Source organism: Alligator sinensis, unplaced genomic scaffold, assembly GCF_000455745.1.
Source record: "Alligator sinensis unplaced genomic scaffold, ASM45574v1 scaffold741_1, whole genome shotgun sequence".
Classification (NCBI taxonomy): domain Eukaryota; kingdom Metazoa; phylum Chordata; order Crocodylia; family Alligatoridae; genus Alligator; species Alligator sinensis.
The window spans coordinates 1,856,988-1,873,374 of record NW_005842212.1 but is presented as its reverse complement, the minus strand read 5'-3'; the positions used below and the strand labels follow the sequence as shown (position 1 = coordinate 1,873,374).

Below are 16,387 nucleotides of genomic sequence, written 5' to 3'. Positions count from 1 at the left end.
CCGGATCAAGTACAAGAATTGCTGTTGTTCCCCATTATAGTGGCTTATAGCTGGGAAGGCTGGAATGGTGCCCCTCGTAGGAAAGGCAATCCTGCCTCTTGGTCACAGGCTACTCCACCCACACTGTACACAAACAGCTGGGCTCTATGCAACATGGAGGATTTTTCTTGGTTTTGCTTCAAAAGTCCTAACCAACTGTATCTTGCATTATTATTGCCTCTTCTTCTGATGGCTGTGCCCCACCTTCTGACACAGGAGTCACCCTTTAACTGAGCGGTCATGTCTGGGGCTTTGCAGATTTGGTTCCCAGTGGAACTGGAATTGTAGGTGTGGGTTCTGGGTTTGTTTCAGTTTAATTTATTTAATTCACAAAAATGTACCAGTCATAAAACAAAGGTGGTCAAACAGCATGCAGGTCACAAAACAGAGATAGTCAAAAGGCAGGATGCAAAAAGACAATCCCCTCCTCTAGGAATCTCAGCCCAACGCCAGAATTCACAAGGAGGAGTTCTGCCTCAAGAACTGGCTTTAATCAGATACCAAGGCAGACACAAAACTTTGCCAAACAGACACACGCATGCACAACTCCTCTCCCCACCACCCATATTTGCTTGAACAAGAACTTGCAAAACTATTTAACAGTACCACGCAGTGACAACTGATATACTGCCTGACTGCATAAAATCGGGAAGCAAATATTCCTGAGAGTCTCGATCCAAGATCTGCAAGTCCTCCACGAGCGTCTTTTACTCAGAATCTGGCCTTTAGTCTCAGATTTAAACATAGGAAAATGAACACTTCATTCGCAATGCAAAACTTCCAAGTTTACAGCACTTTTCACAGACACATCCTAGCTCTTTGCACAGGCTAACATAACACAGAGAACATTGGGGGAGAAAGACTTTCCACTGTGTGACCTACTTTTTAGATTTCATTAATGAGAAGGTGTACATGACCATGAAACGTATAAACTCTGGTCCTTAGTCCACAAACACAGATATATTCAGTCCCCACCTCAAGCAGCAAAGGAGCAGGAGCACGGGTAAAGGAGCCGTGGTCAGTTCCGAGGCGAGGAATTTTTTTAACATATTTACCTGCACAAGATAGTCTCGGGGTAGAAGGGGCAGACGAACATGTTCCATTAACTTAGCCATATGCTCTAAACGAGATTCCTTCTCATAATTTATCCAAGAAATAACAGCTTCAAAGACCTAGAGAGAGAAAGAGAATATAATTAACTTCAGAAAAAAGAACATGCCTTCTTAGCCATTATCAAAGCCAAAAGTTTAGCGGTCTAAACATCAGGTTCATAGCGACTAAGGAAAGAAAGGAGGAACGAGGCATAAGGGGTGCCCATAGACGTGAGGGGCACCTGCTCCAACGTGTTGTAATTAGGATGTTTCAGCAGCCTCAGTGTCTCGTGTATTCAGCGTCCCCACACTTCAAAATGGCAGCGGGAGTGCTTTAACTAAAGCTCCTTCGACGAGCATCCCCGCTGCCATTTTGAAGTACAGGATGCTGAATACATGAGTCACTGCAGGCGCTTTAATTAGAGTGGTTCTCAGGAACCGCTTTAATTAAAGCACTCCCCCCACCCCCACCCCCAAAGCATGTGTAAAGATACCCAAGAGTTCTAGCAGGCAATTATACAGAGATAAAGCAGCACAATACTGCACCTATACCAAGTACTAGCAACACATTATCCTAAAACACTAATCACATCATGTCAAGAAAACTGGTCCACACCTCATTCTTTAGATGAGCAAGAGGGCTCTCTAAATTAGTGTTTCTCTACCTGTGGGTCATGACCCAAAAATGGGTCACAAAAATATAGGAAAGTGTTGAGAATATACTTTAAAAATGGATTCTCCTTTAAAAGGAGACTAATGTAGGAAACTGTGGCTTTTCCCTTGCAGGCTGGCAGAGTTCCAGCCTGCAAGGGGCTGCTTGGGGCCCCCCATGCCCCACACACCCACCACCTGCCCCACGCACTGGGGGGCTAGGACCTGGGGGCAGAAGGCAGCAGGTCGGGAGTGAGAGGCACTGGGTCGGGACTGGCCATCGGTGTTTACAAATGGGTCCTGGTACAAAAAAGGTTGAGAACCACTGCTCTCTAAATGAAGCCGGTCACCAGTAAACACCACTGCGGCATTAGTTATGGGCAGGCAGCCAAGGAACATAATTAGCCTTTTGACATTCTTGCTGGACAATATTTGGAAAAATAACCCCTGGGATTTACTCATTTGTAATACATGCAAGATTGCACAAAACACCCATCACAAATGTTTCAGAGTCACACACTAAGGCAGCGCTTAAGATTGTATTAAGTCACTTCACCCACTCCTTCCAAAAATGGAAAACCACTACAGGGCATGCTCATAACACATCCAGTAAAATCCCTATTATTTAGATTGCGGCTCCAGCTTTTAAATTTCACACTCCTCTGCACTGCCTCATTTAAAAGTTGGCAGCTACAAATACTCAGATGCTACAAGAAAGGCCAGGTTTCAGGAGGGAAGCAAGGGTGGACTGGGAACTATGTGAGGAAGCCTCGCCTGAACAGACTTCCAGCTTTGTTTCCAGATCGAACAAGTTCAGATAAGCATCCAAACTTCTGGCCCATGACAGACTGTAAATAGACAGCTTCCTACAACAGCAGCCACAGCAGAGAATATCACACGATAAGCAATGGCAGGCAGAAGAGTCCTTTACGGGACCCTTGAATGAAGATGCACGCTGCAATAGATAAGAAAAAAAAATATATATATATACCAACTCTTGTGCAGGGAGTGGTGTTTGAACATCCAAGAGGCGTTTCCTTCATGGACACTGCTCAGAAGTGAGTTACCAACTAAAGGGCCCATCCACAACCCTCGAGGGGGCGGGGGGGGGGTCGGGTCATAACCACAACCCTACTGAAGAGAGGCCCCAAAACTGATCCTGAAATTTCAAAGGCAGAGAAAACCTGTATAAATCGGGAAAAGACCCAGGACAATCCAAGATACAACCCACACCCCTGCAAAAAGGGAGACAATGAATTTCCATGTTCCCACTGAGCCAGAATCATGAAGTTATGCGCTTAATTGATATGCAGACAAAATATCCCAGGGCTGACCTTCCTAGCAGTGGTTATTAAAATATCCATCTATCTTATGAAACTTTTAAGACCTAATCTCTTACATCCAGAAATCTACTCCAGTTGTTCCATCAAGAGAAGCACACATTTGTTCAATCGGGTCCAATGGAGGGAGCAGCAGGCCGCAGGCTTGCGGGTAGACTCGGAGGTGACTCCATCCACTCCACGTGGTGGTGCTCCCAAGGCTTTCAGGGCGGCCAGCCAGTCCAGGGCCTGATCCCACTTCCGGGGCCCGGGCAAGGGCAGGGTCAGCCCTGCCCCGCTCTGGCCCAAAAGGCCAAGCGGGGCTACGGCACCTGGGATTCCCAGGCGGTTTCCCATCCAGGTACTAGCCGGGCCCGGGACTGCTTAGGTTCCGAGATCAGATGGGATCAGGCGCACTCAGTCCGGTCTGGCCATAGGCGGGTGGGAAAGGTAAGGCGGGGGGAAGAAGGCAGGGAGAGCAAGGGGAACAGGTGGCTTGTCAGCCTCCTGAAGGCACGAGTGGGTTGACGGTGGGCCCGAGAAACCACCCCGCCCCGCCGTGGCAAGGCCCGGGCTGACCCAGCATCCGAAAAGGCTCCCATGGCAAGGCCAGGATGCACCTGGGGCCTGCCCTGCGATTGCCGGGGTGGACGGGGTGTCCGGAGCAGCCGCCTGCCCAGGTCCGGGGTGACCTGGCCCTGGAAGGGCCTGCCACTGAAATGCGTGGGTTGACATGGTGCTGCAGGAGCCGCCTGCCCAGGCCCGGGTTGACCTGTTGCCCAGCTGGCCTGCCAGTGCAATGCCCAGGTTGACAGAGTGCTGCAGGAGCCGCCTGCCCCGGCCCAGGTTGACAGGGTGCTGCAGAAGCCGCCTGCCCCGGCCCGGGTTGACAGGGTGCCCGGCCAGCCTGCCGGTGCAATGCTTGGGTTGACATGGTGCTGCAAGAGCCGCCTGCCCAGGCCCGGGTATCCTTATAGGCTCAGCAGTGCTACACTGGCTAGCGCTACAGAAAAGAGACTTGGGGGTCATCATTGACCACATGAACATGAGCCTGCAATGCAATGCCGCGGCTAGGAAAACGACCAAAAGGCTGGCCTGCAACCCAAGTGTCCAGATAGGAGCCACGCACATGATCAGAGGTCACAAAAACAGACCTTACGATGACAGACTGAGAGCTATGGGGCTCTTTAGCCTGGAAAAGCGCAGGCTCATGGGTGATCTGATGGCCACCTATAAGTTTATCAGGGGTGACCATCAGTATCTGGGGGAACATTTGTTCACCAGAGCGCCCCAAGGGATGACGAGGTCGAACGGTTACAAACTACTGCAAGACCGTTTCAGGCTGGACATAAGGAAGAATTTCTTTACTGTCTGAGCTCCCAAAGTCTGGAATAGCTTGCCATCGGAGGTGGTTCAAGCACCTACCTTGAACACCTTCAAGAGAAAATTTGATGCTTATCTTGCTGGGATCCTATGACTCCAGCTGACTTCCTGCCCCTTGGGCAGGGGGCTGGACTCGATGATCTTCCAAGGTCCCTTCCAGCCCTAATGTCTATGAAATCTATGAAATGAGGTGCCCTCAGCTTCAACTCAACCCTTCCCAGGTCACCAAATGGTTCATCTGATTTGCCAACAATCATTTCTTCTGGGAGGCCGTTGTGTTAAGTCCAAAAACTCCACTCCAGAAAAATTAAGGTAAAATGTGAAGGCACCCAATTATCAGATTTGAGTCTAAAATTTCCGAAGGCAAAACTCTATGCAACAGGTGCTGATGTCAACCATCCGGTCCCTTTCCCACAGAGTTAGCTGCCACTGTGACAGAGATTAGAGGAGCCTTTTCAATGTTTTGGCTGAGTTACCCCTTTAAAAAAAAAAAAAATCATCATGCATAAGCAGCAGCCTCATTTCCACTCCTACAAATGTTCTTGCTGAACTATTTGGAATTCCTGAAGCAGCAAGGATGGTTTAAGCATGGCAGCAGGGAGCTCTGAAAGCAAACTATGCACAAAAACAAAAAAGATCACTATGCTCAACTCTTTAAGGGTTTAAAAAAACAAAAAACAAAAAACACAAACCTACCCCCCCCCCCAAAGTCATAACTTTCTGCATTTTTTAAGATGCTCGAGTAAAAAAATGGGAATGGGCTCAGCTTTGTAATGACCAGCACTGATGGAATGCATAGAGAGTTTAACAATTATAAAATATCTTTTCCAGCAACATCTTTTCTATGTAGTGAGCTACATGGTGACCACTAAGTTAACACACATTTATCCTATGGGTCAAGGTGACTGTGGGCCAAGGCAGCTCATCAACTAGAGTTTTGTAGTCTGTGGTAGGAGTTGTGTCACGTAATAATGCGATTTCCAGGTAAGCAGATGTCCGTAAGGAGCGCCCCTTTTGGTGTCTCAACAAAAGGTAAAAGAAAGACCATGCATGGGAAACTGAACTGGTCTCAAACCACCTGAAAGAAGGTTGTGCAGTGCGAGGGAAGTTTATGCTGATGTTATCCATGCTGCAGCTGCTCTGTGGATAAAAGGAAAGATTCCTATTCTGGCATTGTTCACCAGCTCTAAATTCAGTTTTAAAGAGACGAAGAAATACCTTTGTCCAAACGTCCATCCTCTTTATTTAAAGAGCTGTCAGTTATTTGTACATCTGTTTCCATTATTCTGAAAAGTGGTAATTTCTCCCATACCCTGATCAGTCCCCATTTCTCTATTTCAGTGCAAGCTCCTGCTCAGCATCCAGTGCAGTCTCGGTGCCTTCGTGACAGAATCCAGGGTTTATGAAGCCCGTGCAAGACTGAACTTCTGGGCTGTGCCTCTATTTTGCTAGGTGTTCATTACAAAACTGAACTTCATTCCTAGGGAGGAAGCTCTAACAGAGGTTTAGATCACTTTCCCTGGATGCAGGGTCTCTCTGGTGTGTAGCTACAAAATTCAGTCATTGCGTGGGTAGATGGCTAATGAACTGTGGACTGGATGGCTAGTGAAGCCGTTAGACAAGGCTGGACTGTCACCTCCACGCACACCATCTCAGACAAGGCCAAGTGAGCCTGGAGGTTTCCCCAACTTGCCCTAACACAGCAATTTCCAAATTTTATGCAGGCTTACACTGATTTCAGTGGGTTTGTGTAGGGGAAAACTCCTTGGAGAACAGGGCTCATTCCCCTGGATTACACTGTGTTAAAGTTCAGTGGTGGATCCCTTCAGCAAAGCCGCAGGTGACCCTGGGTTCAAGCGACCTAGTCTCTGGCTCAGCTCCCTCCCAAATCTGTACAATGGAAGTAAAAATCACTCCCTCCTTCCCACAGCGATACGCAAAAGCAACAAGGGGCTCCGATGCTACAGCAATGAGAAGCACTTAAGACAGATGGGGCAGTGTGCGGAAACAACCTCCTAAAACTACTGTTCTGTATATAGTGCCTTTTCTAGGTAGATGTGTACAGCTCCTCCCCTGCTGCAAAAATCTCACCGTATCCGTGCATCATTAGATCACATGCAGAGATTCATTAAAATGTTCCCATTCCCCATGTCTGCTCTTGATCAGTAAAGAACTAATGATGTCAGGAGGAAGAGACACAGGAATGTAACCACCTTCAAAGCACTCAGCTGTAGCAGAGAGATCAAGGGAACAATGCTTTAGGCTCAGCACCATTTTCAAACAAAACAGATTACTTTGCTGGCAGGAGTATTCTGAAAGCAAAACCTCCCAATGCCTCGTTACAGTCAGAAACTCCAGGGATCTGTCTGTAATACTCCCATCTATTCTGGGCAACAGAACTACTCTGGTTCGCTGGACACGTTATATACAGTAGAAACAACCTCAAAAGGCATTTCAGTGTATTCCCTTACCCATGAAGACTTCAACCTACTCCAACTCAAGCACTACTGGAATGCTGTAAAGGGTAGGAAATAAAACCTGTACCAGGGGAAATGGCCTTATAGTGAATTCACATCAGTAAGTGGGTCTCAGCAAGATATGTTGCAAATCCCAGCGAGTTTCTCATGGTGACAATTTAAAACTGCAGTTTTCAGTATACAAAATCTACTTACCTTTTTAAAAATAGTTTCCACTCCCCTATACAAGTACATGCACATGAAAACACTGGCAGAGATGAGTATTCAAGGTCAGAGAAATTTTACGGCCTCTACTGAAGCCTGAACTAATTAGAAGTCCATCAATATGACCTCAATTTTTGCATTCTTTTCCTTTGGACTGCAGCATATATCCTGTATGTATATTAATCCCATTCTCTGCCTATCTATCCTGTTATTAATCTCTATTGTTTTGAATGTGCAATTTATGCTCTGGCATGCTCAACTGCAAAACCTACCAAGGAAATGATGTAAAAAAGCCCACCCTAGGAGAGTGAACAACTTGGATATCTATGGGAACACAGCCAGTAAAATGCTATTTATTAATGTGATAGATGCCAGCTCCAAACTGGGAAATGCTGATTACCAAATTTGCCCTTCCCTTTGTAAGTGGCTCTATCCAAGTAAAGCAAACCTGCTGAAAATGCATGTCATTCATCTCCCCTTTACCTTCTTGGAGATTTCATGCATACAACACAGCTTTTGCATGTATGAGGTGACAATGTCAGCCTGATAAACTAGATTAATAAGCAAAGGAATATATGACTCATCTACTTTAGATACTTAAACAGGCTCCATTAACATACCACCAGAGTGCTTCCCAATTATTTCAATGCAGTTCACTTGCAGTCCCCTCGTGCTTTGACATCTCCAGTTTGCACATGGAAAACCGAGGCAGGAAGAAACTAAGTGACTTGCTGACAAGACCACACAAGAAGTCTGTGGTAGAGGGATGTGAATCCAGTTCATCAAAATTCAGCTAGTCCATCACTCACTCACTCCTCTGCTCCAACTGCTTCATGCGACGCATATTTAACATTTCAAACCACTGAATGGCATCAAACAGCCACTGGTTTTCCACTTAAAAATAACACACACACACCCCCATCCTCAAAAAATATTTCCTTCTTCCCTCCCAGTTGTGCACCCTCTCTCCTCACCTTATCCTGTTCCAAGTTTCAAGACAAACAGTATCTCATCCTGGCATAATGAAAGGCCGAAATAGAAACATGACCTTTATAACAACAAAGGCTGGGGGATTCCCAGTTTCCAGAGAGAAAAAAAGAACTTAAGTTTGTTCCCCTAAGCATTGTTGGCAAAGGTACTGGATTTCAGAGTCATGATTTTATGTGAAAAGATCTACTGTAGGTCAATTTTACAAGTATCAAGGATTTGTACAAGTTATAAGTTTCCTCCCGATCTGAGTGTTCAAGTGGCTTCACAACAACGATATCAGAACTTGTATCAGTAAAATGGCAGGATGCATTCGAGCATTCTTCAATAAATTCACATTTGCTACATACTTTACTGTACCTTTTCTTCTGAGGAGACCGTGAGCTTGTCGCTTGATATCAAGCTGCAGACCTGGTCCAGGCTGAGGCTAAGAAATTCTTCTCCTAGCATCACCTCGGGAAAGTGCTGCTCTGTTCAGAAAACCAACAGGTTGGAAAGGAAAATTATAATGAGACCCAGGCTTTAAGTCAATAAAAGGACTACAACATCCAGAGATTCACTGTTATTACAGCTATGAGGACTCAAACCAAACAGTAGGCTGGAACATGGATGAATCAAGTAGGAAGTATTCTCAGAACAAGGTAAAGAAACCTGATGGCATCTGAAATAACATTTATGCAGGCCCGTGAAACTAATTAACAGCATTAAATCATAAAAATGAGATGCCACCGCCACCCACCCCCAGTGGATTACCAATGACAACTCACAAAGGAAGTACTGGCTCTTTCTCAGACCGGTCTTTAACCTACAGCCGTGCCACCCCAGAACATGAACCCTATCAGCAGCACACAAGCTAAGCACCATCAGCACTGTTCACTACTTGGACGGGGAGACCGCAAAGTAAAACAACATGGAGAGAAAGGATGTGGTATCGGTGATTCAGTGACACTGAGTCAGTACCCTAGCACTGTGCCTAGGCTTGCTGCATTGCTGCCTCGATGAGACACAGAAGAGAGGCCCTGCCTAGTTCCAGGGATCCCAAACAAAGCCCCAGCACTGGCATGAATCACCCTGAGTCTGGTACAGCCAGCCCTGGTGTGCACAACCTAGCAGCAGTTTGCCCACCACATAGGAAGATAGGAATTAGAGTTTTCAGCTGAAACAAGGCTTGCAGAGTCAGAGGATGGACTAAGAGCAAGAGTCTCCCACTGCCACTTCCATTATTTCCACTCCCCAGGTGTCTCTGCAGATGTCAGCCATGCTGGTGGGCCCCTTTACTGCAACTCCTGTCCCACCAACCCCGCACTCCACTGTCACCCGGGACCTGTGCCCCAGCTCCTACTTCCTCTCAAGTCTCTTCCCTGCTCTCTACTCCCCTCCCACGCCTCAGTTCTCATGCCCATTACTTTCTCCCTCCACCATTTATTTTCCTCTCCTCAAACTCCTTCCACAAAAGCACAAATGCTGCCTCCCAACTGCACCAACTACCTTTCAAGTCACCCTTACCTCTTTAGGACTCAAACTAAAAATGATCCACCATTCCCCAAGCTCCAGACACCCCCTCCTTCCCAAGTCTCTCCACTCCAGCTCCAGGCATCACTGTATAAAGTACAGGAATCCTGTACTGCCCCTACAACTTCAGATAGGGAACAGTCTGGCAGGACTATTTAAATCTGCCAGTGCCACCTGTTATCCATTAAATGCTACCAAAAGCACTAGGGAACAGGTTCATACAAATTAAAGTTGCATGTCTTGTTTAAACCGGCCAGCGTGTCTAGTAAAAGTATCTGCACAACTGCATGTTGGTTTCTTTTTTTCCCCACAAGCGGCTGCATCTCCTGTCTCAGAGATTTTGCAGCGAAGTTGATGGCTTATGCTATTGTTTCTAAGCAAACGTTAAGTGTTTATTTGCATGTAAGTGTTTATTTGCACACCTAACCATACCGGGGTGAAGTGCTGGAAGGCTCTGCTCTAAGAAGCACCCACTCTTATGCATCATTTGTACAGTGCCATTTACCTTGAATGGAAACACACAACTATAGGAACCTGGCTCTTGGGGATTTTGTTTGAACCAGTTGCTTTCAGCACAAAGAAATGCAACCATGAGCATCAAGATCAGGGTTCAGGGATGAGACTGCATCCCGTTTTCCCCTCCATAAGGCACTTGGAGCATCATGCACTCTTACGTAGGCCCAAGATGACACAGACCATGTATGGTTCATCTGCTGGGATTATACAGGCATTTCTCACCTAGCCAATCCCCTCCTGCTGCAGGGACCCAGAATATGGGTAGCATTTTACTCTTCTGTTCTCTGCCAGTGGCACAGTTTAATTATCTGAGGACCAACATGCTTTAAGCTTAAGGACTCTGGTTAGTGAGAGGGGCTCTGAATGGCTTGTGATATGCTGGAGGTTAGAATGGATGACCTACAGGGCCCTTCTGGCTGGAAGCTCTTGGGCTCGGGAGGAATGGAGCTCCATGTGTAGAGAGCCCTGAATGTGCTCCGGGCTCTGAATGCACCACCTTCATATGAACTAAGACAGGCATTTGGTAGAAGACAAATATTCAGCCTCTTGCTATGTGCTGAAAGCAAGTAACATATTTACTGATGATGGTAGAGAATTCAGAAACCTGGGCCCTGAGCAAGGAGGCCTGAACATCTAGTCATCCTCAGCGTAAAGCAAAGTTTTTAAATGAGGCATTTTCTAGAGCTCATGTAACCCTTGGGGTCTCTCTCTCCGCAGTTTGTAGATTTCTGGCTTAGTTTAATGCTCTTACATTAAACAACAGAACTCAAAGAATTTTAATGGCATTTTTATTAATAGGGTTTTGTTAACATTACATCGGCTGTTGTGCTAACAGGGACTTATGAAGGCCAATAAAACAACAAGAAGCAGGCCCTCTAATTGCCAAACAATGAAATAAATATATTCTGAATGCACTGCTTGTTAGGTTAAAGATTAACTAGAGGCCTGGAAGCAAGGATAATGAGGTATTACAAGCAAACCCTTTCACAATTAACCATTTTTTCTGAGTGCATTTCCCTCCAGGGGAGAAGGCAGCAAAAGTGACTTGTCTGGATTGGAGAGAGAGAGAGAAAGTAGGATGACAGCTGTTGCGTCGTCAAAATGAACCTGCTCACTGTTTGATAAAGATGCACATTGAGCAGAACGCTGCATGTGCTAGAGCACCACCTGCACGGGGGGAAAAGACAGAGACAAAGGACAGGGTCGTGTTACCTACCCAAGTAGCTAAAGACGCCCGATGAGGGAAGCCAAACAAGCGCACGGGGAGAGCTACCACCCCTCCAGAGCACAAGGCAACCCCCAGGCTACTGGTAAAGCCAGAAGATTTAGAGCATGGAAGTCACACTTTCTGCAGTATTAGATTTCTGCCTTTGAAGCCAGCTAAGAGAGATACAGGAACAAATCCCCTGCCCTACTCAGCCAGGCAGAAAACCTAATCTAAAGCAGATACCACCAATGAGAAATCAACACTATGAGACATGTTATCATCCAAATAAGACTGGCATCAATGCCACAGGGCAGATATTAACTGCCACAACTTCATGAATCTTCATGGAACTATAGAAATCTATATCAGCTGAGGATAAGCCCCCAGACGTGTGCCCAGACGAATGCACAAACTGCTGCTTATTAACCATGGCTCTTGCTGGCTTCCAGCTGCCAGACAAGAGGAATACGTATGGTCCTGTCAACATGGGTGACATTGCTAAGTGTTTAGATGCATCTGCTGAGGTGGAGCAGAGGGACTGTGTGTTGAAGACTGTCAGCTTGTTATGCTCTGAAGTTTGCAGCGTGACAGGTGCTAGTGCCAAGCACTAGAATGCCAAGCACTGCATTAAAGCTCTGCTGTCGCGAGTCCTGGAGATCAATGCCCTTGAAAGCTGCAACACTGACATTAACTCCCAGCACTCAAGAGTCAGAGAGGGTGTGAGACACCTCCATAATGCTGCAGGAAAACAGACAGATTTGAACTAAGCCAGGCTCCTGTTTCAGTAGAATTTGCTGTTGGTGACTGAGCCCCTTCATTCAAGTTAAGTTTCCAGCTGCCCAAAGATCACTCTTCTCTGCTTGTCCAGATTAAGAGGAGAGCTCTCAGTAGCTCATGTGATATACAGAACCACCACAGAGCATTGGACACATCTTCTCAATGAGGATTGGTGCAAGGATTGGCTTTATTAAAGGTGAGTAAATGAGTATTGCTTCCTATGAAAACACACCCGTGCTTCCCAAACATAAAACATTATTCAGTATATTCACAAAAGACAGGGGTACTCCATCTCAATCTCTATTATGCTGCACTCTGCAAGGTACACAGAAGTATAAAATAATGTGACTAGATGCGTTTGTTAATGAGATTACAGATAAGTATTGAAGAACCGTATGAGAATAGCATCCTCCTCATCACAGAGTGACATAAAGCCATAGTAGGTTGACTGCACCATCCCGTTCCAAAGAACTTTCAAAGGAAGCGCTTACAGAAGAGGGAGGGAAAGAAAATTCTGGCCAGCCAAACAGACACTGCAGTGTTTAGTGTGATGATCCCAAAATATGAACCATGTTGTAGATCATTGCTTACGCTGCCTTGTAGATGCATAAAGGAAGTACTTCACATGACATCTCCCTGCATAAGCTGAAGTGGCTCGTTTCACCTCCAAACCTTCCCTTGTTACCAACTGCCTATTTCATTTGCAGCATCACAATTGGTTACGACCCTGCAGTGCAGTAAGGAAGCCTGTGACATGCTCTTTGTGAATATTAAAGCATGCAGTGATTGTGGCCCCAGTCCCTGCCAGTGCCTGACAACAAACTCATCACATGGAGGGATAACCAGGACACTTTGCTCACCTGCATAGGCATTCGCCTGCTGCAGAAGTTCAGTGCATGCATGCACGTCTGCAAAGGCTCGAATTCCAAGGCAATTTGTGGGATGCAGCTGAGATTGGAGAAAATCACAGCAGTTTTTCCTAACGTCCATTAATTGCAATAAACTAGCAGCTGGCAACAACACCTAAAAGGGTGGAAAAGGGAAACTAAATTTAGCAACAGAGGTAGCAAGTTGATTCCTGGTATTAAGTCATCAGATGTCAGCCCCCTGTATTGCCAAGGATGGGAAGAGAGGCTAAAAGTCTATCAGCATCTCTGGACAATGGTCTCCTGCTTCACAATGTGACCAACAACAGCAGCAGAGCACTTATCCGCATTTCTTCCCTGCTGAAGGAGCACTGGGCAGGCAGGGGAAGCAGAAAGCATGGGCTACAGCAAACACACCTGAAGTCCTGACTGCAACACCAGGCTGATCTTGCAGCCTTCGTTGTGGAGAGTGTTATACCGCTCAACCTCACACCCCACAGAGATGCAAACGCTTCATTATATTTAGCAACTCGGCCAGCTAGAATCTTTGGGGTTCCTGCACAAGTGCCTTTTATGTGGACCGGGGACCTGTACCCACACGACAGCAGGAACAGAACCACTAACAAGTTCCCCAGAACAGTTTTCAGCTACAGAAACACTCTTGGGGCCTGGGGACCCAAATAAAGAGGGGCTCCCCTATTTTTATATCCACAAACAACTGCATATGCTACCAGTATAATTTAGATGTGTAAATACCTGACTATATCCACAAAGGAGGTACATTAGTACTTCAAGTGCTGTAAACTAGGCCCCAAGTGCATGGATGAGGGATAACTGTATTGGCAGGGATAAGGATTCAGCCTGCAACTCCTAGAATTGTTCCTTGTTTGAGAGCATGTCTCAGAAATAAAAGATCGAGCCAGCTGTCATCTCTGTTCTTTGCATTTCTTCTCTCGCACCTTTTGCCAATTGGAAACTAGTTCTCATTCACCGTCTCGTCGTTCTCGCTTGATGCCTGTATGCTAACAGGCAACATCAGCTGTACATTAAGAGGCCTTCAAAGATGCTTGAACCACTTCTACATTATTTCCAGTTCGGGAAATATGTGCCTCAAAAAACAAGCAAGCAAGCAAACAAAACTTGCTGCAGCTAAGCTTTACTGCAAAGAAAAAAAAAAAAAAAAAAAGAAGAAAGAAAAAAAAACCTCTCTCCCTTTCTTCCCTGCCTCCCATCTAATTCCTCCACCCCCTTCCAAGACATCACAGTAAAGGACCAACCTGCCCTTAGGTACTTTTTAAGCCAATGACCCGTTCCAAGGTAAAAACAAAAAACAAAAAAAACTAACCCAGCTGGATTACTTGTGAATATTACCAAGCAGCAATGTTTAAAGAGAGCGTTACAACCCCAACAGGCAACAATAAACTAAAGAAATCAATTAACCCACAAGACTGTTGGGCCAACACGCTTTGATCCCAAGAGCAGATTAGTTTGTCCAGTTGATTAAGCCAAGATAATGACAGTCTTGCCTTTTTAACTTCCAACCAGAAAATGTCTGCCGTTTTCTCAAGATACTGCTAATGCAGCCTCCCGAGTTCAGCGTGGGGGCATGCACCTAATTTATGTAAGCATTACAAGTAAAGAAATCACAGATTCCCTAAGGGATTATGTTGCTCAATCCATGGCAGAAGACCATAGCTGCCTATACACCCTCCTTAGCAAAGGGGACAAAAGGATTCATTCAGGTGATCTGGGCTACAGTGTGTGTGAAAGAGGCCATCACAATGAAGCTATGCAACAACCTGCTTAAATTTCCTCAAGCCTCTTCTATAAGAGGACAGTTCTGGTTTAGCATGCATGTGGGTGGGGGGAGGTGGAAAAGAAGTATATTAACCTAAATAGTGGAACAAGGCCTCAGGGCAACAGCATTTGACTTACTGAATGTTTCCATGATAAAATTCCTGGAAAAGGAGCACTACCCTCTAAAGCTTCATAAGATACCATGATAAATAACCTATCAATGGAGGAATGGCTTTTCTGTCCTGCATGTCTCAGCTTTATGCCTCGTCACTGATCTTGTTTTTATCACAGAAAACCCAGCAAAGGATATCCTTCAGCATAACAGCTATTTCCTTTAGAAATAATAAGAGGAAATGCCCTGCCTAATCGCACATCATGGGCCAAGTCACAATCCCATTAAAAGCCAGGCAAGTTTTTCTTACGCATTTCAAGTGATTTGACTAGCAGTGGTGGAGTTCCAACTACCCGCAGTGAATGCCAAGCAGCTGTTTTTTCAACTCTATCACCTTCCTGTCTAAGGGCCTTAAAATCACTGAAAATGATATTTGATGAAGATGAATTTGAATATGGTAAACAAGAGCTGCGCTACATTTACTTCTGAAGTTACCTTCTCCATCAGGCTGAACTCCATCTGGAATCTGGCAGCTGGCAATACCAAAATTCATCAGCTGCTTGCTCTCACTCTAGTGTCTATCGCATGTTCTGGTTTTGTGGCCTGCTGCGTGCACAGGGTTGGGACTTTCATAACCGGTAGTTTGAGGTCACTGAACTGGTTTGGAAGCAGTTTTTCCAAGTCAAGTGGTACAAAAGAATTTGAACTGAACAAGGCAGCACAGAGGACGGGCGATCCAGTGGTTAGGGCCAAAGACCTGGGTTTAAGGGATCTTGTTTCAGTTCTGTCCTCAGTCCCAGCCTCCCTGTACGGCTTGAGCATCTAACTTGAGCTCCTCCGTGTCTCAGTTCCCCGGTTGTGAACTGAGGGTAACAGCACCGCCTGATCTTGTGGGGAAGAGAGGATAGATATATTAAAGCCTGTGAAGAGCTCAGGTAATGCCGTACGTATGGGCCACATTTATTTATTTATGCAATTTGTGCATATATGTAAATATATGCATTATATACACGTGTGACATAAGTATATCTAGGTAGACATCCAGAATGCACTGAACAGACCAACTAATGCACTAAACATAGCAAGTCTGACATAGTCAGTCCCCTTCTCCATCTTGTATGCAACCTCTTGGATGGATGGTACTTCACACAAAGCTGTAGTGAACTAAAGTCCACTTCCTAACCAGCCTGCTTCAAACACTGCTGTTTCCTTGGTCTTCTCCCTTTCAGCAAAGCACTCTACAGTCTAAGACATGGAAGCAAGAGGAGCTTCCACTTTAAAGGCAGGTGGCAACACCTGCTGTTTAACAAGGGCCGTGAATAGCACACAGAGCCCAGATGCAGCCATGTTCCTTTATTCTGCTCATTTGCAATAAGTGAGGAAAATTGCTTCGTTATCCTTTTACTCTCCCACTGATGTCCACCTGGTGCAGGCAGCTGGGAATGAACT

At 45.8% G+C, this 16,387-nt stretch overlaps 1 protein-coding gene and 1 pseudogene across 3 annotated transcripts in view; both read right to left on the bottom strand.

Moving 5' to 3' along the window:
* Window positions 1–16,387, bottom strand: part of KLHL3 (kelch like family member 3) — a 61,547-nt gene that overhangs the window by 13,452 nt on the left and 31,708 nt on the right. For all 3 annotated transcript variants that reach the window (XM_025207866.1, XM_025207868.1, XM_025207869.1), the window contains 3 exons: window positions 13,024–13,186; window positions 8,512–8,621; window positions 1,095–1,211 (listed from right to left, as the gene is read on the bottom strand). In XM_025207866.1, coding sequence (XP_025063651.1) covers window positions 1,095–1,211; window positions 8,512–8,621; window positions 13,024–13,186 — 390 coding nt within the window. The remainder of the gene's footprint in view (window positions 1–1,094; window positions 1,212–8,511; window positions 8,622–13,023; window positions 13,187–16,387) is intronic.
* LOC112550814 lies at window positions 3,421–3,539 on the bottom strand (annotated as a pseudogene).